The sequence below is a fragment of the Eutrigla gurnardus genome (genome assembly GCF_963514095.1).
Source record: "Eutrigla gurnardus genome assembly, chromosome: 7".
Lineage (NCBI taxonomy): Eukaryota > Metazoa > Chordata > Actinopteri > Perciformes > Triglidae > Eutrigla > Eutrigla gurnardus.
This window is the reverse complement of record NC_139921.1, coordinates 29,659,231-29,686,779: the sequence shown is the minus strand read 5'-3', so window position 1 is coordinate 29,686,779 and position 27,549 is coordinate 29,659,231. Positions and strand designations below refer to the sequence as shown.

At 45.7% G+C, this 27,549-nt stretch overlaps 1 protein-coding gene across 1 annotated transcript in view; it reads left to right on the top strand.

Annotated features, from left to right (window-relative positions):
• Positions 1-27,549, top strand: part of syne2b (spectrin repeat containing, nuclear envelope 2b) — a 138,137-nt gene that overhangs the window by 81,037 nt on the left and 29,551 nt on the right. Inside the window, exons 69-98 of the mRNA XM_084013806.1 lie at positions 1,683-1,838; positions 2,306-2,446; positions 2,685-2,861; positions 3,338-3,475; positions 3,610-3,795; positions 3,875-3,988; positions 4,143-4,295; positions 4,381-5,181; positions 6,230-6,355; positions 6,811-6,888; positions 7,632-7,730; positions 11,420-11,599; positions 14,480-14,686; positions 14,799-14,921; positions 15,376-15,491; positions 15,963-16,077; positions 16,276-16,410; positions 16,910-17,071; positions 17,308-17,502; positions 17,615-17,710; positions 22,178-22,276; positions 23,343-23,546; positions 23,624-23,797; positions 24,068-24,193; positions 24,600-24,793; positions 25,060-25,183; positions 25,770-25,976; positions 26,641-26,793; positions 26,874-27,035; positions 27,370-27,525. Coding sequence (XP_083869932.1) covers positions 1,683-1,838; positions 2,306-2,446; positions 2,685-2,861; positions 3,338-3,475; positions 3,610-3,795; positions 3,875-3,988; positions 4,143-4,295; positions 4,381-5,181; positions 6,230-6,355; positions 6,811-6,888; positions 7,632-7,730; positions 11,420-11,599; positions 14,480-14,686; positions 14,799-14,921; positions 15,376-15,491; positions 15,963-16,077; positions 16,276-16,410; positions 16,910-17,071; positions 17,308-17,502; positions 17,615-17,710; positions 22,178-22,276; positions 23,343-23,546; positions 23,624-23,797; positions 24,068-24,193; positions 24,600-24,793; positions 25,060-25,183; positions 25,770-25,976; positions 26,641-26,793; positions 26,874-27,035; positions 27,370-27,525 — 5,097 coding nt within the window. The remainder of the gene's footprint in view (positions 1-1,682; positions 1,839-2,305; positions 2,447-2,684; positions 2,862-3,337; positions 3,476-3,609; positions 3,796-3,874; positions 3,989-4,142; positions 4,296-4,380; positions 5,182-6,229; positions 6,356-6,810; positions 6,889-7,631; positions 7,731-11,419; positions 11,600-14,479; positions 14,687-14,798; positions 14,922-15,375; positions 15,492-15,962; positions 16,078-16,275; positions 16,411-16,909; positions 17,072-17,307; positions 17,503-17,614; positions 17,711-22,177; positions 22,277-23,342; positions 23,547-23,623; positions 23,798-24,067; positions 24,194-24,599; positions 24,794-25,059; positions 25,184-25,769; positions 25,977-26,640; positions 26,794-26,873; positions 27,036-27,369; positions 27,526-27,549) is intronic.

Here is a 27,549-nt window from a genome sequence, read left to right as displayed (position 1 = left end):
TGTGTTTTCATACATTCAATAAGCAAGCACACAGTGGAGTGTATCTCTCTCTCCCTCCACCCAGTGGAGTGTAAATAATGAGTCTCTAATGAGAGAAGACAGTTTCATTGTCTGAACTGAAAACACAATGATGTATTTGTACTCCACCAACGTTTTAGCTCATTTCTATTTTTATAAACGCCACTTTAACTTTGTCTTCACATCCAGCGAGAAACGTCCAGTACCTCTGAGAACAATGCATCACAGACATCATGACAGTGTGATCATCATACATTAGTCTCAGTCTCAATAGAGTGAATGATTCATGTGCTTACAAATCCTGAGGAATTCATGAATGTATTAATACACGAGTCTCTTTAGATCTAAATCGTTGAAAAGTTCTGAATGAATGCAAAGAGAGAGAGGCTGCAGACTGGGGAGTAAGTGTCCAGTAAATATGAACCGTCTGAATGTGACCGTTGGTTTGGCCTCCGGCCCGGACGCCGTTCGGTGTTCACTTCTATGAACGCGTCGAATGACTCTGCCCTTTGTCCTGAAACCTGAGCAGAGGCCAGCATCTCCCCATCCACTCCAGCGTTCCCTCCAAACACACACACATTTCCATTTCCCTAGCAGAGGGTCTGTGTTGATGAAAGACCCTCACCCACCTCCCCCTTCCATCACCCTCACCCCCTCCTCTCGTAGCAGACACCTTTTGTTCAGCGTTGTAAGTGGATCTTCCAGGTGGCTTTTGTAGCTAAGTCGCCCTCTGGACTCACACATTTCTACTGTACTTGTGAGGACACTTATAAACACTCACCATGTCCCCCTCTCATGCAAAAAAAGAAAAAGCCTCTCCATACCCTCTCTCACTCCCATCCTTTGTATCACACACACACACACACACACACACACACACACACACAGTTTCCCGTAGTGATAACACGATGCGCCTCCCTCTCCAGCAGATCATCGGACGTATTCAGACCCAGGTAGTCTCCATTTCTATTTGCACATTTTTACCCATGTTCCTGTTTATGTAGGCTGTTATTATAGAGATATATAAAGATTCTGGTTGAGGTGAGACGGGTTAACTGGAGGAACGGTTGAGCTCCGTTTAATGAAAGCAGAGAGAGCTGACTTCTAGACGATGCTGAGATCTTACTTTGGTTCGCTGAGAGACGTAGATGAGATGGATGTCTGTGTGCTTTTCTTCCAAAAATACTGCAAGATTTCCACTATTTCACTGAAAAATGATGCAGTTACTTAAATATTACACCCTTCCTGACTAAAGTGATGCTGATGATGATGCTTGGAGGATCTAAATTGTTTTCCCTCCTGTGTTTATGACTTAAGGACAAGTTAAAGAAGAAAAAAAGGATAATCTTTCTCAATTCCTTACAATGTTCTTGTCTGTGAGTCAGGTGAATAATACTTGTGTTCTTAAATAGGACTAAAATCATCCATGTTTTCATTCCTCCAAGCTCTCCAGGTACATTGTGTGTTAGCAAGTTATGCCTGGAAGAAAACATGAACAGGTTTATTCCTATTTGGTGCACTACAGCCTCTTGTGGCTAGAACGAGTATTACAACAACAAAAACTTGTATAATTAAGGCAAACTTTTTTTTCACAAAATGTCACAAAGAAAGCGAATAAGTAAGGAAAAAGTAATTTACACAATTGTGTCTGTCTGTGTTTTTAGGAGGTTCACAGCCATCTGTGTACCCAGAAGGCTTTGCTCCAGCGCATCATGGAGAGCCTCAAGATGAAGTACTCTGACATGTACTCGCTGGTCCCGGTGGAGCTCGACGGCCAGCTGCAGGAAGTGTCGCAGTCGCTGCAGCGCATGGAAGTGAAGGTACGCCAGACGTCGACTTTAACGTAGCTGATGTAAAGCTAAAGAACGAACACAAAGAATCACAGAAAACAAAAAGAATGGGTAAGTAGAGTAGCTGGTTATATATACGGGAAGAGTCTTGGTAGGTGTGTTAGCTTGAACCAATGATCTGTTATTTCTTTGTTCTCTCATTTTACTGTTTGGGTCTTATTTCAACCATTTTTATCATGTGAAGCACTTTGTGACTTTGTCTCTGAAAGGCGCTTTATCAAATAAACGTATTATCATTATTATCAAATGGGATAACATTACAGACAAAATGTAGGCGTAGAAAATCCTTAGATAAGACATATGACGTTGTTCATAATGTACAATACATTTTTCATTTTAATTGTGCAGACAGGCAGACGAAGATAATCAAATATTTTGGACAATCCCTAATAATCCGACTTGTAATTGTTGCCGTTTGCACTTGAATCCTCCGTCAGGTGGGCGACGTGATGGAGAAGAGCGGTCTGGTCTACAGGCTGGAGGCCAAGCTGTCTGAGATCCAGGCTGGTCTGACGTCAGTCCAGAATCGACTGGAACAGAGAAGCCCCAGTGTGGATCAGGCCAAGATCACCCAGAAGGTGAGTTGTGACGGGGCGGTGATGATCCTGGTCATTATAAAACAGTGATTCAGCAAATTATCCTGATAATCATCAAAATATGCTTATATATATATATATATATATATATATATATATATATATATATATATATATATATGAGCAGTGATGTGATCTAAAAGGGCATTTTTTAAATTTCAGCTTGACTTTAAGTAATGATTTGTGTTATTTGAAAGTCAATAACCCCCCATGTGCTCAGCGTGCGTGGGACGAGCTGGACGTGTGGCACTCGTGTGTGGCGGCGCTGGAGGTGGACATGCAGGACTTGGAGAAGCCCGAGGAGGCGCTGGTGCTGACGGACAGACTGGTGAAGGTCCAGCAGCTCCACTCCCAGCTGGCCAAACAGGCGGAGCAGAGGACCACGCTCCTCAGCAAGGTCAGAAGGACTTCATTTCCCAGCATTCCCCTCACGTCTGAAACGGCTTATGTTTGATCCTCCGTCAGATTCCCTGCTTGTGATTTCTGAGTCATATTTAAGTTGTCTTTGCCAAGAATTGTTTATTTTAATGTTTATACTGGAACCTGTGGACCTCCATGTTTCTACAGCGACGATCTACCAGACCATCCACTGTCACATCATTATTTGTTTTCACAAGAACATCAATAATGCAATTCTTTTGCATTTTTTATAAAGTTACTAGACAAACGATCACAGATCGTAGAACAGGATCGGCAACATTTTGATGTCCCGAATGGCCAATTAACTATGTTTATATTTTTTTATAATGTGTTCTGTCTACCATCAAATCGACGAATTAGCTTTACCTAGCTAAAATACATGAGTGTGCACACAGTGTTCACACACAGTTGGTTCTTGTTTTAAACGTAACTCTGGTCTGTGTTGGTGGTCAGATGCACACGTGGCTTCAGGAGCACCAGGAGATGATCAGCAGCTCCAAGAGCTGGATGGCCGAGGCGAAGTCGTGGCTCGCCACGCCCTGCGTCTACACCACGTCTAAATGCCTGAGCGGCCACGTTCACACGCTGCAGGTCGGTCCGCTGTGACCTTTCAACTCTCTCTATACCGCGCATTACATTGTTGAAATACTCTTTGTGGAGAGTTCTTGGCTGTGAGAAAATCAAACCTGAATATCTCCACGTTTGTTCACATGAATTCGTCGTAGATGGTGCTGGACGACTCGGCACAGATCCGAACCACTCTGCAGGGCTTCGGCTCGGTCCTGAAGGAAATGTCGCAGGTTTGCGACGTGGCGTCTCTCCAGGATCAGCTGGTGGAAGCCGATCGACAGGTGGCCGTCGTTCAGGACAGCTTCACCGCTCCTCTGTCTCAGCTGGGTCACGCTGCCGCTGTGGGTCGAAGATCTCACTCTTTTTTTCATTTCATTTATTTATGTTCATGTATTTATGGATTGATCTCTCGTTGTCTAGGAGGTGGAAGCCATTGAGATTGAAGTGAGACGGATGGAGAATAACGTGACTGAGATCAGGACCTTGTTAACGTCTCCGGAGTCTTTCCCCAGCCCCAGAGAAAACCGCTTCAAGGTGAGACGTGGTCATTCGAGAGCAATATGGTTTTGAGTGTCCCTAGAAGAAAAGACTAAATTCAGGAACGTTTGTGAACTGCTCAGCCAGAAATACCAATGACTATCTGTTTTTCTCCTCCTCCTCCTCCTCCTCCTCCTCCTCCTGTGTACAGGAGATCGACCAGAGGATCCAGTACATGAGGCGGACCGTTGCTGAGATCCAGAAGTGTAAACCAGGACTTTGTCTTCCTGAGAATGCTGAAGAGACTCTGGTTGTCTTTGCTATCGTGGACCAGCTCCAGACCGTGCTGCTGGAACTGGAGAAGGTGAGTCAGTCAGGCAACCAGTCAGTCAGTCAGGTACTCAGACTCGGAAGCGGCTCTAACTGAACCCCAATCTCTCTTCTTGCAGAGGGTCCCTGCTCTGTTCATCCAGCAGCCTCCGACTCCGGTCCAAACCAAACCTCCGTCAGCCCAGCAGGCGAGAGAGGGGTCCTCACCTGAACCTAGAGGGTCCTCACCTGGACCGAGACGGTTCACACCTGAACCAGGACGGTTCACACCTGAACCGAGATCCTCACCTGAACCGAGACGGTTCTCACCTGAACAGAGAGTGTCCTCACCTGGACAGAGAGGGTCCTCACCTGCACCTGAACAGAGAGGGTCCTCACCTGGACCGAGACGGTTCACACCTGAACAGAGAGGGTCCTCACCTGGACCTGGACAGAGAGGGTCCTCACCTGCACCTGAACAGAGAGGGTCCTCACCTGGACCGAGACGGTTCACACCTGAACAGAGAGGGTCCTCACCTGGACCTGGACAGAGAGGGTCCTCACCTGCACCTGAACAGAGAGGGTCCTCACCTGCACCTGGACAGAGAGTGTCCTCACCTGCACCTGGACAGAGAGGGTCCTCACCTGCACCTGGACAGAGAGGGTCCTCACCTGGACCGAGACGGTTCACACCTGAACAGAGAGGGTCCTCACCTGCACCTGAACAGAGAGGGTCCTCACCTGGACCGGGACGGTTCACACCTGAACAGAGAGTGTCCTCACCTGCACCTGGACAGAGAGGGTCCTCACCTGCACCTGGACAGAGAGGGTCCTCACCTGCACCTGGACAGAGAGTGTCCTCACCTGGACCGAGACGGTTCACACCTGAACCGAGATCCTCACCTGGACAGAGACGGTCAGAGACCCCCGAGGGCACTCAGGTAAGGAAGCCGGGGGAGCCGTCCATCTGGTTTTCCGTCGGTAGACTTGTTTTTTTGTGTGTGTTTTTTAATTAAGCATTTTATGATGTTCAGCTCTTGAAAAATATACTTACTTACTATAATCAACACTGAAAGAAACTGTTTTGTCATTTACATGAAATTAGCATCACTAAAAAATGTGAAATATTCTCCAGCTGCCGTGTTGACGGCTGCCTCTTATACGTGTAGACTGACTGCTACTAACATGTCCGCTAACCCAATCCTCCACATGTTTATAACATATTGTTAATGTTATGTTTTGTGTTCCCCTGCATGCTTAATACTTCCATGTTTCTTCTGTTGGAAATCACTAAAGGGTGCTCCTATCAATCGGCTGATTTTAAAAACTCCCGTTGAGATAATGTTTTTGAAGGCGGCAACTTAAAAGAGTTTCATAAAAAAGAACAACAAACATTTAAAACAAACATAAGAAAATTCCCATAAAAGAATTAAAACAAACATAAGAAAATTCCCATAAAAGAAAGCAACATCTCATTACATCAAACAATGAAACAGTATTCCACAACCAGAGTCCTGCTGCCTGCGGCCCCTAAACCTCTGATGGGAGCACCCTTAGGCATGATTATGAGATGACACCTGCTGGTGAAGGTGCAGATGACGGGACATCGAGCTGCCGTTTGGCGTTTGCTGTGAACTCAAACACGGGAAGAAGTTACTGGTGACATTCTCTGGGAGATTTTAAACCGGCTGAATTTGGAGGGAAATTATTCCCAAAAATTCAATTGCGATTTTTTCAATTTGGTATAATGTTATAAAAATACAGGATAAGTGTATAATTTATTTTTTCCCTGATCCAAAATGTTTGAAAAACCCTGGTTTTAACACGCACCCTCTCTTTCAGAGGTTAAGTGTAGAAAACGTACATCGTCGCTAGTTTTAGTGCAAAAAGCAAACATCCGGCCTGCAGCTCCGTGTTCCAGATGCACCTTTGACCTTTGACCCCCCCCCCCCACCCGTGTGACTGCACATGAGCCTGTCTCCGTGTCAGCAGAGGGTGGTGCTCCCGGCTGCAGAAGCCTCACAGAGAACAGGGAGTCAGGAGCAGAGAGTGGAAGAAGGTGGAGGAGGTGTTTTATGGTGGCTCTGGGATGCTTTCCTGGCCGCGTCGCCGGAGGTAACCAAGATCTCCAGCTGCTGAGGAAAAAAAACCTTCACACATTCTGTTCTCTCTCTCCGTCCTTCCTCTGATTCCAGGATTCCTTGTGACCCAAGGTCATGTACTTACAGGAACATGTCCAAACCTAACTCATTTATTATAATAATAATACACACGGGACCATGTGATTCATTTTAAACCTGGGTCACTCTGCTCCCTCCCCTCCCTCCCCTCTACTACCATCCCCTACTCGTCATATCAGCTGATTCCTGATCATTAAAACAACTTACAATCACTGCAAACCTCCCTGCACATCTGTTTCTGGATTTAGTTCTGCCTCCTTGTGTGACAGCACTGTAGATGAACGAAAGTCTGTTTTGCTCGTCTATCAACATTGTTGTCTCTTTCAGCCGCTTAATATTTTGGTTTGGTTGTTCACAGACGTTTTAAATGCATGTCGTTGTTTGTGTTAGGTCCCGGCTGTTGTTGTTCCAGAGGAGAGCGGAGGTTTAACGGCACAAAGCTCCGAACAGACCGGAGACGATGGACAGGTAACTCATCTCACTGTCAGACTTCCTCAGGAAATATTATATACTCGGTTTTCAAGGTCTGGGAATATCATTCTGTTTTCACACCGGCAACACATCTAATCAAAACACCAAAACCAGCAATGATCCTGCTAACATGTCCAAAAACTGTTGAAACGCAATGCATCCTGGTACATGTAGGCACTGCCAACACGGCTCCGCAAGCAGGACAACTCTGCTTTCTTGGTCAATATTAGCAGCACTTGGGATGTAATGCTTCAATTGACTACATGTTCCATCAACTCTGATTGGATATCGATATAAAAAGGTGGCAAATCTTCACTTTATGAAATTATGTATCATTTTAAAAGGAGTGGGAGTGGCTGAGTGCCACAGAACAGAAAACAATACATTTTTAAACAAAAATATAGACACTCGCTGGCCTTATCTTCTGAGTAATCCCAATAATAGGTTTTTGGAGGACCTTTGTTTTTTTAAGTTGCTTGTAGTATTGTGATTTAAACATTCAGCCGCATGCCTGTACTGTACTACAAAACACATACTTTTGTCAACATCTTTGTAGGTATTAATAAGTGAATTTGCTTTCCAACAACAGATGAAAGAACTTCGATAACAACACAATGTCAATAACATGATGTAATATAATTCCGTAACCGAGTGTTTGAGTAACTGTGTGAGTCCTAAAGACTAAATGTGTTTAACTGACTGACCTGACTGATCGTCTAACCCTGCTCATGTTTCTTCAGGATGTTCAGGTTCCCTCTGACACTCCAGAAGCAAGTTCATCTGAAGCCTTTTCAGAACCCCGGGGCACAGTCAGAACTCAGTCCCAGGCCGAGAGCATGGTAAACACAGCCTCCAAGTCCGACTCTGGGCCCCAGCAGAGATGTGTAGTCTCCTAGATCTAGAACCCGTACCAGTAGATCTTCTCACCTCTTCTTCGGTCTAAACCTTCAACTGCCAGCCTCTTCTAGAGCCGTGTGCAGAAAGCCCAACTCTAGAGGAGAGCTGCCTCTTCAAGACTTTTCTCAATGTTTTTCTCTCGAGCCAATCCAAGAACTCCCATTCACTCTGAAACCAATCCCGGAGAACCAGGCCTTTTCTAGAACCTACCACAGAATCCCCATTCAGACCTGTCATTCCTTCTAGAGCCTAGAACACCAATGTTTACAACCAATCATAGATTTCCCAACTTCTTCTACAGCCTTTGAACTCATCTAGAATCAGGCTTCCCTGTTCTTCTAGAATGGTCAAATGGAGTGTTTTCTAGAAATCTAGGATTCAAGTTTAAGTCTAAAGGTCTAAAAGACCCAACCATATAAAACAGTGTCTTCTAGAGCCAAGCCTCCATTTGAAGGCTTCATCTAGAGTCTTCTAGAACAAGCCCTGGAACTCCTACGATACTTCTCCTAGAACACTCAAATCTAGAGCTCAACATTTTTTGCTTCTTTCCACAACGAAACATCCAAACTCCTCACATCTTCTAGAACCAAATGGCAATTTCTTCTAGTGTTTTCTAGAGTTCTAAAACAAGCTCTGGAACTCCTGCTTTACTCCCCCTTCTTCTACACTCGGATCTAGAGATCAACATGTCTGGCAGAGCCAGCTGTAGAGCTCCTGATCTCTTTCTTAACCAATGCTTTGTTCCACAACAAAACATCTTCTAGAACCAAACCTAGAATGCCAGTTTTCTTCTTGTGTCCTCTAGAATCCTCGTAGAACAAGACCTGGAACTTGCTTTCGGCTCTTTCTAGAACCGTTTTCCTCTACAACCAAACCAATCTCTTATCTTCTTCTGGAAATGTCTCAAATTTCAGTGCATTTACATGGCAGAGAGTTCCAGAAAGTGGTTTCTGAATTTCACTGCATTAGTAAAAAAAATTGATGTCAGCCAAATATGTGCTTTTCCTGAATGACTTGTGAGTCCACATGAAGGACTTGTCCGTCCTCCGTGTGCTTCAAGATGACTCGGCACATTGTGTGGGAAGTGGTTTCCTATTTAACCAGGATTTAACCAGAAACGGGCGGCACACTGCTCGTATTAAGCATGCTTTTGGTCATTGATGAGCGTTTTGCATGGACCGTAATTCTGATGGGTTAATCAAATTTTTTTATATAAAAGGCAGAATAAAAAGTGTACTATTAGACATATTTTGTGAACCATGTTTACTAATGTTGACGTAGGGAATGGTGGTTTACGTTAGTTCAAACTTTGATTGTTGACCTTTCATATACGATCTGAGCTCATTTACCAGCAACCTGCAGAGCATATTTGTTGAAATAAAGTTGCTTGCTTACTTGCATCTGCCATTTGAATTTCCATAAGCTTGAACGTGATAATAAATTGTTGTTTACAGAGTTGATTAACTGAGTAATGATTTTGTTGGTGATGTCGCTGCCTGGCAGCAGGAGCTCAGCTGGGAGAAAGATGCCCACGTTGTTATGAATCCTCAGATTTACTTTCACGCTGCAGATTCTGTACTGAAGAGAGTCAGCGTTTTTCTTAGACGACTGCTGGCCATGAAAATGCACTGGTTTGACATGATTACTGATTAACAAGCTGCTGTTGGCAGGTGAAAACCACGTAACTCTCACAGGCCTACGGGGACCCAGGGGTTATACTCAATTAAAAACATAATTTCACTTTCAAAATAAAGGGCAAAGATTTGTACGGGCTTATTTATAATTTCAATAACGTCAATCAAAGTATGATAATAACTAAAAAGAATCCATTATTGGAGATACAAGGTTTTCAGCTGGAAGCAGCGGTACTGATATGTCTTACAATTACTCTTGGCATGTACTTGTACTTGTACATTTGTCCACTTTTGTCTTTCCATTCTGTCTACATATCCAAACATGAGCACAAATACAAATAAACCCACAACAGTGATCCACTCCTCCGTCTCTCTTTCTGTGTCGGGAGCTCTGAAAGGACAGAGGGGGCGGGGCTTGCATGGAGGGGGGAGGGGTTAAAGACATACACAGTTTATATATATATATATACACACACACACACACTTGAACACACTCCTGTACTGTAAACTATTAATGTTGAAAATACAAGTTAAACCTTTAGGTAACAGTTGCTTCTCCAGTCCACTAGATGGCACTGTTTTTTCTGGTGAGGTTGATCAAAATAAAGATGGAGTCCGTCTGTATGTTTGGAGATGAACTGAGTGAAAACTTCATCTGTTTGTATAAAACAGACAAAATAAGGTAATAAATAACTGTATATCATGATATATCTTATCGGAATAGAATATCACCAAATGCCTCCGTCCTCCTCCGCCCGCACATTCAGACTGCAGCTTTGAGGGTCTGCGTCCTGCAGCCAAGCAAAATAAAAATAAATCATATAACAGCATGACACACACATAAAGCCCCCTAACCCTCTAACCGAGTCGGGATGCACAGAAATAACTCTGATCGTATCAAGCCTGGCGAATGCTCTATTTCTGTCACTGACATTTAACTCTAATGCATTTTGTAGTTTAATTTGGGAATTTGTATTCATAAACAGACCTCAAAGTCTAGACAGTATCAAGAGTATTTCTTTAATTATTCAAATTAGTTTGGATTTATGGCCTAAAATCACTCATTTGTGCTTTTTAAATGCTTAATTTGTTGCCTAAATGTACTCATTTGTGCTCTTAAGAACAGGCAAAAAAAAGTTGTAATATTCATTTCAGCCACAAGAGGCTGAAGTGCACCATTACTTCTTCATGCACCTTGTGTTTCGAGTGTGCAGAAAAGAAAAAACAATCTCCCATGGTTTCATCTATTTTCTCGCCTGTTCGACAGAAAAATGTAGAAGGATTTTCTAAGCAAACCCTTTTTGTTTTTCAATAATAACCATTTAGATCAGACTTGGAGAAGAATGTGTTCCTCACTTGACATTGATTTGATATATGAAAGAATACATTTTTAAAGGTAGAAGTCGCTAAAATAGTTTCGTCTGGACAAAAACAGACAAATGAGACAAATTATGAACCAAAAATGTTCTCCTGTACCAAATAGAGCGCTCTAAATTCACATTAGACTTCAGTCAGTGAAATAAATGCCTGATCAAATGACATTAAAAGCAGGTGTGTTGACTCTTGGCGTTCACATCCTGTTAAAGCTGCTTCAAACCCACATTCACTGTGAATTTGCTCTTATTTTTTTGTGCAAAACCTTCCATAATTCACTCTGAAACGTGAGCAGGAGTCTAAGAAGGTTAAAGAAGGTGAGGAAACACTCAAACATAAAGTAAAGATCAGATGATTGACAGAAGCAGGAAGTGTGTTTGTGTGCTGTGTTTACTGCTCCCCTGGCTCCTCCCCCTTTCTCTCTCACTCCTGTGACTGAAGCGTCGCCGCCGGCGTTCCAGGAAGTAGTTTGTGCCGCCGGCGGGTGGAGGAGAGAGGGAGAGAAAGGGAAGAGAAACCAAAGAGGCTGGAGGTGTGACAGGAACTTAAAGCTGCAGCTCTCCTCTTCCTCCCCCCTCTCCTTCACGAGAGGTTCAGCCGGGTGTGTTGTGTTTGTGTCCCAGGCCCCTGAGGACCCCCGGCCAGGGCTCCGCCCCCCTGAGGGAGTCCTCCACGTGTGCATGGAGAGGGTCGGCCAGCTGGAGCTGTGGCTGCAGAAAGCCCGGGGGAGCCTGGAAGCCGGCGGAGCGGCCGGTCCGTCCGGCATGCAGGACGACGTGGAGCAGAGGCTGCTCACCTGCCAGGTAAGCCCCGCCCCCTTTTTAGCAGCCCAGACAGACTTAACCAAATCAAACCCCCCATCCTGCAGATTGTAAATGGATGCTTCCTGGGCTCTGTCTGATTAAAAATAATAATATATAAATAATAATAATAAGTTATTCAACAATATCAGGAAGCTCAGAATGAAGCGGCGAATGAATCTGTGAAAATACCAAATAATGTTACTTAACAGGACTAACAGAATTTATGTTTTCTCTGACGGCAGATTAAAATAGATTTTTAGCCCCAAAACGACGTGTTAAATAACATGCTAACACACAATATATAGAGCTTCTGTTTGGAGAACATGGAGAGATTAAAACTCACCTGGAAGAAAACGTGCAATTCAGCTTCCTGTGGCCGAAATGAGTATAACAACAACAAACACAAAGAAATTCACCTGCTAGGACTTTTTTTTCACCTGGAAAAAAGGAACTTCTTAAATCATAAACACATGAGAGGAACTAATTTAGATCAGACTCAGATTTTTTTTTTTTCTCTTGGCCTCTCGGGGCTTCCGTACGTTTTGTCTCATTTTGTAGGATTATTTAAAAAAAAAAAACTTTCCTCAGGAAGAGAGTCGACTTTAAACTCGGTTTAAATAACAGGAACACCGATTCAGAGTAAAGTCACAGCCTCAGACGTCAAAAATCATCATCCTCCTCCGGTTGGGTCTTTGTGCTCCGAGAAGCTAATTGTTATAATTATAGTTTATTTGTCCAACATTGTGCAACGACTTATGAATCATTTCCAAATTATTGCTGACCATGTCAGATCTGGCAAAATGTTGCTATGCTGGTTTGTTGCCTCTCACATGAGTCACACATTCATGTCTGCCTGACTGCCTGCCTGTCTGTCTGTCTGCCTGCCTGCCTGTCTGACAGCTTGGACTCAGTTCAGTGTTCAGGCTGTCTGTTTTTACGATCTCCGTCCTGATAACGTGATAATCCCCACAGTGTCGTCAACACAAGTCTCATATTCAAATATTTGGCGTGTGTACTTCCTTGTAGTTCAGGAATCCTTCATGTCCTTCATGTTTTTGTCAGAATACCTTTCAAATAAGAAATGACATCACATTTGTATCTAAAAGTCAGGAAGGCTTTATGACTGTTTGTCAAACCGCCGGAGGAAAGGGAAAGTAATCTCAACTCAAACGTCTCGTAGACGGCGTCCCAGAATGCACCGCGGCTGTCTCGCTCTATACCAACGTCGTTGATGTGTTTATAAATGTCATGGGTCATCCTGTGTTGACACATCGGGACGCTGTTCCCAGATCAGCTGCTGGTATTTGCATTGAGGGCGAAGACTTCACGAGTCCGACTCACCGAATGTTTGAACCCCGCCAAAATAAACAGTCAAGAGAACAGGCTGCAGGTGTGCAGCGGAGGCTGTGTTGCCATGGTTACTGTCAGACTAATGAACTCCTAATGTGTGTTGGATGTTTGACTGTGTGTTTGGTCAGTTAATGTGAAAATAAGTAACACCACCTTTGTTTTCTGTTGGAAAATCAAGTAAGACTTTATTTTGGTGAAGACAAATTTATTAAAACATCCATGTGACTAAGCAACAGTCATAGTCGTAATAATTTCATAGAAATTGTGGACGGGTTCAACTATTATCGATTATTATTTTTTGCAAGAATAACAATATCAATATATCACATTGAAATATTATTTTTATGCTTTCCACGCCGTCATACAAGCTGAGCAAAGTCTCTGAAAGTCATTACTATGACACTACTATATTCATATTTTACCAGCATGTTGAATGTAAAATGTGGAAAAAAAGTCAGTCAAAAAAGTCTAAATGACTTGAGTATATATTTCCGAGTTCTGCATGGAAGCAGGTCTGCTGGCTGATTCTCCGTTCAGTAAAATCTCACTGCTGGAGTTCATGTGGATGTTTGTTGGTTGAGGATCTGTTTGTTTCTGTGATATAATAGTTTCCAGTGAATAGACACGCCCTCACCAACTCATTATTGTCTCTTCATTCAAAGTTGTGGCAGCTGGTTTCCGCAGCGAGAAACCAGAGCCGCCATTAAAGTTATAGAGGTTCAACCCGTCACATGGTCACATGTCATATTTGAATGGAGCTTTGTCTTTTTTATCTCGTCTCCCATTCAAATCTGGTGAAGAGCAAAAACTCCATCTTTTGCCACGCAGTCGTACGGAAGCCCTGAGAGGCCAAACGAATGTCCTTTTTTCCTTTTCTTTCTGATCCAAATAGTTTTCATGATTTAAAAATCGGTGTAAAAAGGTTTCACAAGGATATTTGTTCTAAATTATATATTTTTTAAATTTCATCTGTGGAAAAGGTGAAAAAAAGTTTTTGCCAGGATCATTTTTTTGTTGTTATTGTTGTTTAGTTTTTGTTGTTGTAATACTAATTTTGGCCACAAGGGGACAACAACAAGATGACTGAAATCATTCATTTGGATGAAATAAAGCTCACCTGGAAGAAAACATTGAACACTTTTAGTCCTATTTTCTACATGGGGTTCAAAGTGCACTTCTGCCTCTTGTGGCCACAATGAGTATTACAACATTTTCCACCTGTTTCACAATGGAGAAAAAAAATCTGTATTTATATATATATGTATATTAAGGAGCTTAAAAATATGTTAAAAAAATGCACCTATTGTTTTTGCACCACCCCCGACACATAAGCTCCGCCTCTTTCATAACTCATGAACCGTTTGTCGCAGCCTCTTGTGGGATGAATTATTGCACTTTCATTCGAAACCCGTTGGTCTCTGCTTGCAGCTTTATTTCAAAATTAAAATAAAGCTAATTTGTCACGTGCCTGTCCAGGCTTCCCTACATAAACACCCATGTTAAACAGTAACGGCGTGTGTTGGTGTGTAGGAGATGTTCGTGGAGATCGAGCAGAGGGTCGCCAGCCTGGCGGTGCTCGGACACACCGCCGACCGGCCGGCCGGCCGGCAGCAGGATGAAGCAGCAGAGCAGCTCTCCTCCAAACTGGATCTCCTGAAGTCCAGTCTGGTCTCCTTCCAACGGCTGCTGCAGGACCGCCAGGGAGAGGAGAGACCCAGCCCGGGTCCACCAGACCAGGTCCGTCTGTACCTCCGGGGTTCAGTTTAAATCCATCCAAGTCTCGAATCCTCAGGTCCGATGAGCACGATCACATATTCTCAAACTGTGTCTCCCTCTTCCTCTTCCTCAGAAGTCGCTGCCTCGGCCAGAGCGCCACCTGCAGTCCAAGTTGAAGCGCAGCAGCAGCGTTCAGGAGATCTTCTCGTCGCCGAGAAACAAGCTGATCAGACAGAGCAGCCTGCAGCAGCAGAAGGTACCGGACTCTTCATCAAATCATTAAATGTGATCGTTGGAGCTTCATTGGACCAACGTGAGACACTGAAACTCTCCTCAGAAATATAACCTCACATCAGCGTCAAAAAGGGCTTCATAGAAAGGAATCATTATAGAATAAATAATTAATAGGAAGTAAATCTGGTTCCAATCTGCACAATACCATTGTCACGACTAAAATCAATAAGGTATCTGGAAAATCATAAATCCCAATATTGATGTTTTATTCTCTCCATGTCATCAGACTCGTGAAAACTAGAAAAACACATAAATTCAAGATAGTTACCCTCGTTTGTCGCCTTCCAGCAGTAAATCCAGACGCACGTTCAAATTGAGCCGAAACCACATATAGAATATTTTTCAATGAGCTGACTTATTGATTGATAATCAGTGATCCATACTTGTATTGTAATAACCTGCTGGTTGTGGTGCAGGCGTTGGAGCAGGAGCTGAGTGAACAGAGAGGACTGACTCAGGCCATCGCCAGGCAGGGCAGCAGGCCCCGCCTCCACAGCCAGGAAGCAGAGGAGCACGGCCAGCTGTCACCATGGTAACGCCATGCAGCATCACTCTGGAATATTCATCTTTACCGTGTGAAATACATTACAGAGTGTATCATGTATATTATATATTTTAGTATGTCTGTCTCTTTGTTTCCCTGCACAATACGAGTGTTTTTTCTTTTATTTGTATTTTTAAAATTCTGTTTAAAAATTCAAAACAAATCAACTTGTTCTCACTTGGAGAAATAAGCATCAGTTTCTGCGACACAACAAGACAAAATATAAAATAAGACAAAACAGAAGTTCTCCCTCCGAGCTTCAAAACCGCCAAAACTCAATTTTCCTAATTTATCTTCTCACGTCTCCGATTGTTTGATTCGTCCAATCGGTGCAATTCGATTTTGAACTTAATTTGCCAATTTTGCTCGAGATGAATGGACTGAAACCTAAAAACCTGGAGCTCTCGCCTCCAGAAGAAAGAGATGAAGTGTTAATTCCCCCCTCTTCGCCGCCTGCAGGTTCCCTCCTGCTGAGGCCGCCGCGGAGGAGGACTCGGCCCTGATGAAGTGGACTCGCCTTCACAGCCGGCTGCTGGCTCTGGAGGAGCACTGGCTGCTTCCTCCCTCCGAGGAGGCAAGGAGCTGAAGAGCTTGATTATCACTTTGAAAATACAAAAAAAAAAGAGGAAAAGGGGGAAAATGAGTGTTCCTCACTGCGCTTGATTATCACCTCCTTTGGAGGCAGAAGGCACTTTGTTGTGTCTTTGGTGTTTTCGGGCGTCCCGCAGAGCGCGATTCGAGTCCCATGTGTCTTCTCTCTCTCTCTCTGAAGGTGGCAGACTCATCGACGAGACTCAGCGAGGGAACAGCAGGAAGCCTGATTGGCACACAAACCCTGAAAGAGCTCCAAAACTACATTAGTGGGCTGAGAGAGCTGGGACTCACCGCAGAGCAGACCCTGGATCAGGTATGGTGGGACTGCTGGACGGAGGCTAGGACCCCCTTCTAGATGATGAGTCACTTTACAATAATAAACCCTGTACATCCCTTTGAGAAAAAAGTCACTCTGATGTCCTTAGTCGTCAAAAGTTTCTTTTCAATTTAAAATATTATTAGGTGTGACTCACCTGTCCGTCCCCCAGGTGTCCCCGGTGGACGGCTCCCTTCAGTTTTAACAGTGTGACTTACCTGTCCGTCCCCCAGGTGTCCCCGTCAGTTTTAACAGTGTGACTCACCTGTCCGTCCCCCAGGTGTCCCCGGTGGACGGCTCCCTTCAGTTTAAACAGTGTGACTCACCTGTCCGTCCCCCAGGTGTCCCCGGTGGACGGCTCCCTTCAGTTTTAACAGTGTGACTCACCTGTCCGTCCCCCAGGTGTCCCCGTCAGTTTTAACAGTGTGACTCACCTGTCCGTCCCCCAGGTGTCCCCGTCAGTTTTAACAGTGTGACTCACCTGTCCGTCCCCCAGGTGTCCCCGGTGGACGGCTCCCATCAGACTCTGGACGAGGGTTTGTTCCACCTGCTTGGTGGAGCGTCCCTGTCGCTGTCCTCCATCCACAACCTGCTGCAGCGGCCTGCTGGGACGCCGCAGGAAGATGACGCTCAGCGGAGGATGCTGCTGCTGCTGCAGGTCAGGCATCACCATGACAACCATGTTGGGATGTCCTCTCTTTAAATGAGTCGGTCCGGAATGAATCGTTTACAAATGTTTGTGGAGGCATTCATGGTTCCCAGAGGATCAGAGCTGCCTTAAAGCTGCATTTTCTCTGCTGGCCACCAGGGGGACTCCTCTCCGGTTGTACAGAAAATATACAATACATTCACACAAACTCAGTCGAGCACTTCTTCCTCGTCTTCCTTTTACAGAGCATCTCTGCGGAGCTGGGGACGCTTGGTGGCGAGCTGGCCTCTCAGGGGTCAAAGGTCAGCGGCGTCCTGGGGTCGGCGTGCGTTCAGCGGTGTGTGGACGACCTGTGTCGAGTGCTTCCTGTCGTCCAGGCCGCGCTGAGCAGCAGACGGAAGCAGCTCACGGACCTGCAGGAGGATCTCGCACAGCAACAGGTCACATGTCATAACTATATATATATATATATATATATATTAACTTTTACCTGATCTAACATATTCACATTAATGCATGCAGCCGGTTAAAGGAGTGTTGTGTGTTTGACAGATCCAACTAAGTGAGTTGCATGCAGCCTTCACCTTTAACCAGCAGGAAGTCCACCAGATACTTAACGATGGAGCGCCGGGCCTTAAACAGCTGCAGGTAACGAGGTCTTCAACGGAGACGTGACTTTAGTATTTATTTATTATTAGAAACCTCATTAATACTCAACTAGCACGGCGTTTCACAGAAGTCTTATTAACAAAACTACGTTGCTGCTTTGAGTCGAGAGGTTGCATTTGTTTGAGTTCTTCTTGGCCTTTAAGGAAGCAAAAGTTTAATTAATAAAGGTGTTAGTTTGTTATATGTGTTCATATATCTCATCAGCATTATTTCTGTCTTATTTAGAATTATTATTAAAAAAAAATATTTGTTATTATCACTTTATTGTTATGTATTTATTTTAATTTTATTATTTATTGTTATTTTTATTATTATTAATAATAATAATAATAATAATACTTATATATACGTTTTGTATAGCGTTTTTCCAGGTGCTCAAAGAAAAAGATAAATAAAAAAAAAATTATCTTGGGTTCTGTCAGGGAATGTTCTGTTATATTATTTTACCAATGTTTTATTGTCTTTTTCAATTTGTTCTGTTATATTAAAGAAAATAATTAGATAAAAAGTTAAAAAATAAATAAATAAAGGAGATAAAAGAGAAATACTACCGGTACTACTACTACTATCACTACATTTGGTCTGGAGAAAGGAAGGAAGCTGCTTTGTCTCTTGTTGGTAAGTCAGAAACTAATTGTAGAGCTGGGTTTAGGCATTGTGTGTGTAAAGCTAGTGGTAACATTTAGTCTAGTATTGATAGCTTGTTGTTGAACTTCTTGTGAAGCTGTCTATGGTAAGTGAGCAATCAGCTTGTTTGAGCCAGCTCACCTGTAGTGAATAGACTTGATTAGAGGGAAGGAGGAGCCACAGTCAGTACTTGCGGTAAATTGAGCACTTAAAAGGCTGTCACTACAGCGTCAGCTGCAGCGTCGGGCCATCAGAACGAAGACAGCTGAACAAAGACACAGGGAGTCTATCTGTGGGAGTCCATCGAGGAAGCCCATTGAGGTAGGTATAACATCTCAACCCCCCCCCCCCCTCGCAGCCATGTGTCTTATCCCAGTCAGGACATCACACTGGAGAAGATTTTACCGAACTCCCTTCATTCGAGGCTGTAACCCATCCAATCTCTGCTACCCACCAATCTCCACCGGTAAGGAACTTGAAGTACTAGGGGGGCTGTGGAACTGCCAGTCTGCAGTCAAGAAGGCGGACACCATCTCAGCCTATGCCTCCCTGCAGCCTCTCCACTTCCTGGCCCTCACAGAGACCTGGATCACCCCAGAAAACACTGCCACTCCAGCTGCCCTTTCAACTGCCTACTCATTTTCACACTCCCCAAGACGAACAGGGCGAGGAGGAGGAACTGGGCTCCTCATCTCACCCACATGGTCCTACCAGGTCCTTCCTCTCGACCACCTACCCCAATCTACGCTTGAATTTCACGCCGTCGCTGTCACCATTCCTTTCAAACTCAACATCATAGTGATCTATCGCCCACCCGGTCCTCTTGGTGACTTTTTGGATGAGATGGATGCCCTCCTGAGCTGCTCCCCTGATGATGGCACACCGCTCGTCGTCCTCGGTGACTTCAACATCCACTCGGGAAAGCTACACTCATCTGAATTCATCGACTTCTTTTCCGCATTTGACCTTACGCTCTCCCCCTCTCCACCAACTCACCGGGCCGGGAACCAACTTGACCTTGTCTTCACAAGATCCTGTGGCATCTCGGCAATCTCTGTTACCCCGCTCACCGTGTCCGACCACCACTTTGTGACTTTCTCCCTCCCCATGAAGCCCACCACATCCCTCCCCTCTACGCCTCGAATGGTCACCAGCCGCCGCAACCTGAAATCCCTCACTCCCTCCGCTCTCTCCTCAACTGTTATCTCCTCGCTCCCATCCTCGGAACAGTTCTCCTTAATGCCTACTGAGGAAGCCTCCTCTATCCTGATGTCCTCACTCGCCTCTTCTTTGGACACTCTCTGTCCCCCAATCGCACGACCGGCGCGATCATCTCCCCCCCCTCCCTGGCTGTCTGAACCTCTGCGAACCAACAGATCATTGTTGCGAGCGTCAGAGAGAAAATGGAAGAAATCGGGACAGCACGAGGACCTTGCTCACTACCACCTCCTCCTCTCTGACTTCACCTCAACTGTTTCGGCAGCTAAATCTGCCTTCTACCTGGCAAAGATCAACTCTTCTGCCTCCAACCCCAGGAAACTCTTCTCCATGTTCTCTTCCCTCCTCACCCCTCCTACCCCTCCGCCCCCTTCCTTCCTTACTGCCGATGACTTTGCAACTTACTTTACCAAGAAAGTAAATGACATCAGCTCATCATTCACGCCTATTCCCTCCCAGAAGACATCTCCCCCAACTCTCAACTCGGATGGTCTTACCAGCTTTAGCCCCCTCACCTCTGAAGACGTTCACGCACTTGTTACATCTAACCGTGCCACCACCTGCTCCCTTGACCCGATTCCCTCCTCTCTTCTCCAGGACATCTCACACGACATCTTGCCATTCCTCACCACCCTGATCAACTCCTCCCTCACCTCAGGTGTCATTCCAGCGGATTTTAAGACCGCTATCGTGAAGCCTCTCCTGAAAAAACCCACCCTTGACGCTACTGACATCCAAAGCTACAGACCTGTATCTCTTCTTTCATTCCTCTCTAAAACCTTGGAACGTGCTGCCTACAACCAACTGTCATCCTATCTCTTGCGGAAGAACCTCCTAGACCCTAACCAATCAGGATTCAGGACTGCCCACTCCACTGAAACGGCCCTCCTCACTGTGACCGAGTCCCTGCGAGACGCCAAAATATCATCCAACTCCTCCGTTCTCATTCTCCTTGACCTATCTGCTGCATTCGACACAGTCAACCACCAAATTCTCCTCTCCACTCTGGCTGAACTTGGCATAACCGACTCTGCTCTCACCTGGTTTACATCATACCTGACAAACCGCACCTTTCAGGTCACATGGAATGGCTCTATGTCCAAACCCTGCTCTCTGGACACGGGTGTCCCTCAAGGCTCAGTATTAGGACCGCTTCTGTTCTCACTATACACCAGATCACTAGGTTCTGTTATCACATCGCATGGATTCTCCTACCATTGCTACGCTGATGACACCCAGCTGTTCCTCTCTTTTCCCCCGTCCTCTGACGCTCACATTGCAACTCGCATCTCGGACTGTCTGGCTGACATCTCTGTCTGGACAACTGCACATCACCTCAAGCTTAACCTGAATAAAACCGAACTCCTCTTCATCCCAGGGAAAGACTGCCCTCGCATGGACCTGTCGGTCACTGTTGAGGGCATCACAGTATTTCCTTCCTCAACTGCGAGGAACCTGGGTGTAATCCTCGATGACCAACTATCCTGCACCCCCAACATCACTGCTGTGGCCCGATCCTGCAGATTTGCCCTCTACAATATCCGCAGGATTCGGACCTTCCTCACAAAGGATGCAACGCAGCTCTTGGTCCAAGCACTGGTCATCTCCCGCCTTGACTACTGCAACTCTCTCCTGGCCGGACTCCCGGCCTATGCGATTAAACCATTGCAGCGTATCCAGAACGCTGCAGCACGCCTTATCTTCAATCTACCCAAATTCTCCCACGTGACCCCCCTCCTCCGTGACCTCCACTGGCTCCCTGTTGCAGCACGCATCCAATTCAAGACGATGACACTGGCCTTCAGGGCCATCAATGGAACGGCACCTGCCTACCTTCAAACACTGGTCAAACCTCATGCCCCGAAGCGAGCACTCCGCTCCTCTACTTCAGCTGGCCGGCTGGTACCACCATCGCTGAAATCAAACAAATGTCGCTCAGCAAAGTCCAGACTCTTCTCTGTTCTGGCGCCTCAGTGGTGGAACGAACTCCCGACCAATGTCAGGACAGCAGAGTCATTTGCCATCTTCCGAAAAAGGCTCAAGACTCACCTGTTCAGACTTCACCTCGACTCTACATAGCATGACCCACTAACACCCTCCCTCGACCCCCCCCCCCGCAAAAAAAAAAAAAAAAAAAAAAAAAAAAAAAAAAAAAAAAAAAACTCGGATCGTAGCACTGTTACTCTTGAAGTACTACTTTACTCAGATGAGGACCTAGCACTTGTTCTATTTTTAGCTCTTACTGCATCGGCAATGATACGTCGTGGTTTCTTTGTTTCCTTCTTTTGACAAATGTACTTATTGTAAGTCGCTTTGGACAAAAGCGTCTGCTAAATGACCTAAATGTAAATGTAAATGTAAAACTACGTTTTCGGCTTTCCCAGAACGTAGAGACTCAATTAGTTGTGTATATAAACGATGGGGGGAAATATAGAATAATAGACCTATTAATGAGGTAATACTGGAGTTCATGCACCAGTGTTTTTACTGTGTCACTGACAGCCGTACCTGTGTCTGTTGTCCGTACCTGTGTCTGTTGTCTGTACCTGTGTCTGTTGTCCGTACCTGTGTCTGTTGTCTGTACCTGTGTCTGTTGTCCAGGCCGTGGCTGAGATGCAGCAGCAGGTGAGCTCGCTGCTGGAGGAGGCCGACCGACGCAACCTGCCCGCCTCCCTCGTCCAGCAGGCCTCACAGCTTCAGGTAGGTTCACTGCCTTTAAACTGTCATCCTCTCTGCTGGCCACCAGGGGGCGACTCCTCTCTGGTTGTATAGAAGTCTATGAGAAAATGGTCCTACTTCTCTCTGCTGGCCACCAGGGGGCGACTCCTCTCTGGTTGTATAGAAGTCTATGAGAAAATGGTCCTACTTCTCTCTGCTGGCCACCAGGGGGCGACTCCTCTCTGGTTGTATAGAAGTCTATGAGAAAATGGTCCTACTTCTCTCTGCTGGCCACCAGGGGGCGACTCCTCTCTGGTTGTATAGAAGTCTATGAGAAAATGGTCCTACTTCTCTCTGCTGGCCACCAGGGGGCGACTCCTCTCTGGTTGTATAGAAGTCTATGAGAAAATGGTCCTACTTCTCTCTGCTGGCCACCAGGGGGCGACTCCTCTCTGGTTGTATAGAAGTCTATGAGAAAATGGTCCTACTTCTCTCTGCTGGCCACCAGGGGGCGACTCCTCTCTGATTGTATAGAAGTCTATGAGAAAATGGTCCTACTTCTCTCTGCTGGCCACCAGGGGGCGACTCCTCTCTGCTTGTATAGAAGTCTATGAGAAAATGGTCCTACTTCTCTCTGCTGGCCACCAGGGGGCGACTCCTCTCTGCTTGTATAGAAGTCTATGAGAAAATGGTCCTACTTCTCTCTGCTGGCCACCAGGGGGCGACTCCTCTCTGGTTGTATAGAAGTCTATGAGAAAATGGTCCTACTTCTCTCTGCTGGCCACCAGGGGGCGACTCCTCTCTGGTTGTATAGAAGTCTATGAGAAAATGGTCCTACTTCTCTCTGCTGGCCACCAGGGGGCGACTCCTCTCTGGTTGTATAGAAGTCTATGAGAAAATGGTCCTACTTCTCTCTGCTGGCCACCAGGGGGCGACTCCTCTCTGGTTGTATAGAAGTCTATGAGAAAATGGTCCTACTTCTCTCTTGATGTATTATCTCAGTAAACATTGTAAACATGAGTTTATGGTAATAATCTCTAGTTTCAAGTCTTCTTCAATCCAGCATGATGTTAAGTCATTCCCCCTCCCGTGTGACTTGTGGTTGCAGGCCGAGCTGGACGGCTCTCTGGGTGGCGTTCGCTGCCGCCGTGAGGAGCTGAAGACCAGCGTGGAGCTGCAGCAGCAGTACGAGCGGCTGGTTTGCAGCCTGGAGGAGCTGCTGGCTCTGGGCTCTGAACGCCTCACGCTGCCGCCGCTTCCCGCCGACCTCCACGACGGAGCTCAGCTGCAGCAGCGGCTCGCCGATCACACGGTCCGTCTGCTGGGACGAAATACACCTCGGTGCGCTTTGGTGTCTAGATGTAATGTTTTCACCTTTTCTGTTATCAGAAGTTCTTCCGGTTCCTGGGCCATCATGTGAGGATCCTGCAGCACCTCACCAACAGAGTCCCGGAGGGCACCCTCCGAAGGTGGGAGGGGGTAGTGACGGGCCTGCAGGACGAGGTGGAGCGACTGCAGCGACGTGGACTGGAGGACGGGACCAGGATGCAGGAAGTGATACAGGTAGAGCATCAAACAGGGTTCTATGGAAATCCTTGAAAACGTTTTAGTGTGGTGATTGAAAAGTGCTTGGATGTAGAATAAAGGTCTTAAAATGTGTGTTGTATGTGATGACATCTATGATAGAACAGAGAAAAGAAGATCTCCATATTTGAGGGACTGAAAACAGCATTTTCTGACATTTCTTTATGAAAAATGACTTTTGATGATGTTGATGTTTTGAGATATTTTGCGAACTCAAACGATGTCATGAGAGAATTGTCTTCATCTCAGACGTGGTCTCAGTGGGACGAGGACGCCGCCTGGTCAGACTCCATGCTGACGGCCGTAGAGACTTCATTACCCAAGATGGTGGGTAATTCTGAGCAGCAGACATCAGAGGAGCTGTCTGTCTACCAGGTAATATAATATTTTGTATTAATACATATGTTCTTTCTGGCGGTCTGGGGATAATTTGTGATTTAGCATCCTGCGATGTTCCACTCTGCTCATCTAAAGGACTCATCTGCTCGTCGCTGCCGCCGCCATCGTGTACTCACAACCCTAATTGACTCATTAAGTACAATTCAATGGGTTGTTTTCTGTAGGGGGACACAATGTTCTGATGCGAGTTATTAGACCTCCAACTAGATTTAATTTAGCTTCATATTCCCCGCTGCTGCCGGGTAGGAAACGTCTGTTCGCCTGAGATCGGACTCGTCGGTGCTGCGGCTTTCAGCCTCTATGCTAAGCTAAGCTAATGACTTGTCATCAGGGCAATAATCAACGTGAATAAGCGTTTATTATGAAGTTTTCCGTCTGACAGGAGCTGCGCGGCGTCCTGGAGGGGAAGGAGGCGCGGTTCAGCTGGATGCTGGAGGCGGGGCTCCGGCTGCAGGAGGCGGGCTGCAGCCGGGTGGGCGTGGCCTCCAGGGAGATGGAGGCCCGATGGAAAGCCCTTCACAAGACGGTGGAGCACAAAGTCACCAGTGTGGACAGGAACAGGGAGCTGAGGAGCAGGTGAGAGTTCAGGAAGCACTAAATGTATCACATATTCTTTAAAAGGCTTAGATTTGACTATTTATTTGCGTTTTAATTACATTTGTTTTTAATAACAATATTTTCTTTTAAGCAGGGAAGGTCAAAATGCAATAAAGCATAATAAAAATAACATATTTTCATAAAATGTGTACAGCATCACATAAAAAACACTTGATTATGATGATCAAGTCAAAATGAATCCATCTATATGATACAGATTGATTTGTCTTGAATCTAAATGACAGGTTTCTGCGTGACTCGGCTGCGCTGGCTGACTGGATGGGCGGGGCCAGACAGCTGATTGACAGGTGCAGTCAGATGTCCGTCACGGATGCTGAACAGAGGCGGGATCACTTCCTCCAGGCTGTGGTGAGTCACTCACTTCTTTCATTCTGCAACACTGCGATGGTAAAAGCTTCCTATAGTCTGTCCACGTGTTATGGAGTATATTTAACGGTATTTAAAGTCTCTTATGAGTAAAGTTTGACTGTAAAGGTGAAAAACTTTTTAAGGCATTATTATAACAGTATTGACTCTCTACATATTCTCCTTTATTAGAAATATAAGAACCTGACATACAGTTAATTTGATTCCCTTTAAACAACCACCATGTCACAGCTGAAAATCTGATTTAATCTGCCTCATTAATGTCATTCTCATTTATTTATTTATGTTTTAGATACATGATTCAGTTATTCTTCATGGTCTCTGTTTTTATATATGATCTCCTGTCTTTTATTGTCTAATTTTATTGTCTTTATACCATTAGTTAAATGCGTTAAAGCATTTTGAGGAGATTATTTTAAACTTAACTTTATATTATATTATTATTATTACTCGTGGTAATCAGGCCCATCTGCACCCGGCAAATGTAATTAATGTAATTTAATGGATTTCTTTCCCTCTTTAAACCAACTGCATCAGCAGAATTTAAAATGAAACCCTTCTATTTCAGGCTTTGACCAAAGAGTTGGAGGCCAGATGTGGACTGCAGGTTGCTGTGATCGGTGCCGGGACCCAGCTGGTCCAGCTCGGGGACGAAGACCACGACGAGGCTCCGGACCCAGATCTCTGCTCCCTCCGGTCCCAGCTCAGACAGACGGAGCTGGACTGGTCCGGTCTGCAGGCCGACGTCCCCGTAGTCCAGCAAACGCTCCACCAGGTGAGGAGGAGTGTCCCCTTTGTGTGTTACAGAGGCCCGGAAGTGTCAAAATCCAAACAACAAATCCTCCATTTGTAACTTTTTAAATTGTATGATTATGAGTGGAGTTTTTTGTGTTGATGGTTTTATTTTTACGAGGACCTGTTCTTGCTTCTTCGTGCTCACATATCAGGTGAAGAGCAGAAAGAAAAGCACGCTGCCGTCTTTGTGCCAATTAGTTTAAACCTCCCCACCGAGCGGCACAAAGCCATCCTGTAGACTCTCCTCACTCTTATTGGTGTGAAGCCATTCTCCTCCTCCAGATCTCCTCTTTCTCTCCTTTTGTCTCCCTCTCTCCTCCAACCTTCCTCTTCTCCCATCTCCTCTCAGCCCCTCCTCTTCATCTTCATCCCGCCGTTCTCAAGATTTTCTTTACTCGTCCTCCTTCTCAACTCCAAATGTCTTTTCGAAGCTTATTTCGGATGAGTGCGTCTCTCACACATTCAGTTCACCTGAGATGAGTGCAGCCTCAGAGATCCATTTACAGACCAGTAACATTATTTCATTTTGTAAATCAGTCCTGAACGTGATCGGTTGCCCGTGGAGACGCTTCCTCACAATATTTTTTGGTGTAGAAAGTAAATTTTTAATATCAATGAAGTAATTCTCTCCTCCTCCACCTCAGCGATGGATGAAGATGTCGACCCAGCAGGGGGCGCTGCTGGAGCTGCAGGTCTGGCTGGGATCTGCCGAGTCCCAGCTGGAGGAGCGTCGCCGCGGAGTCCACCAGACCTCGTCCCCCAACGTGGATCTGAGGCGGCTCCTCAACCACTGCAAGGTGGAGAGAAGAAACATCCTGCTTCAGGGTCCCATCACTGATCCGTTCTCAGCTCACATGCTTCTCTCTCTCCATCTCAGGAGCGTCGGACAGAGATGTTGGCCCATCGGCCCACGCTGGACTACGCGACGTGCAGTACTGAGGAGGGCCAGAGGGGGCGGCGTGAACACAACGGGTTTGCAGAGGAGCAGGGTCGCCTCAACCGCCAGTGGCTCGGCTTTCAGGAAACCCTCAACTCTCAGGTCAGCGAGCAAACAAACCCAAGGCTACTCATTAACTGTGGAGTTTGCCCGGTTGTCATGGAGACAGAGTGACATGCACGATTGCATCCACGGCACTTTTGGGTCTCCCAGTCCATAATAATCAAACATTTCCTTTCACTAAATGGTGAAACTCAGCAAAGATATTCTCTGATCATCTAAAATCTTCGACACTCAGCAGAATGTCTGACCTGTTGTTGTTTGTTGTTGTTTGTTGGTGTTGTTGTTGTTTGTTGTTGTTTGTTGGTGTCGGTGTTGTTGTTGTTGTTTGTTGTTGTTGTTTGTTGTTTGTTGGTGTTATTGTTGTTGTGTTTAGATCCAACAGGTGGAGATGGAGCTGAGGAGCCGGGAGGAGCGGGAGGCCCGACTGAAGCGGATCAACAGCTGGATCGCAGACCAGAACCTCTGGATGGGTTCGGCTCAGAGACCCGGCAGCCGGACGGAGCTGCAACGGAGCATCGACACCTGCGAGGTCAGAGGTCGCGTCCATTCGGAA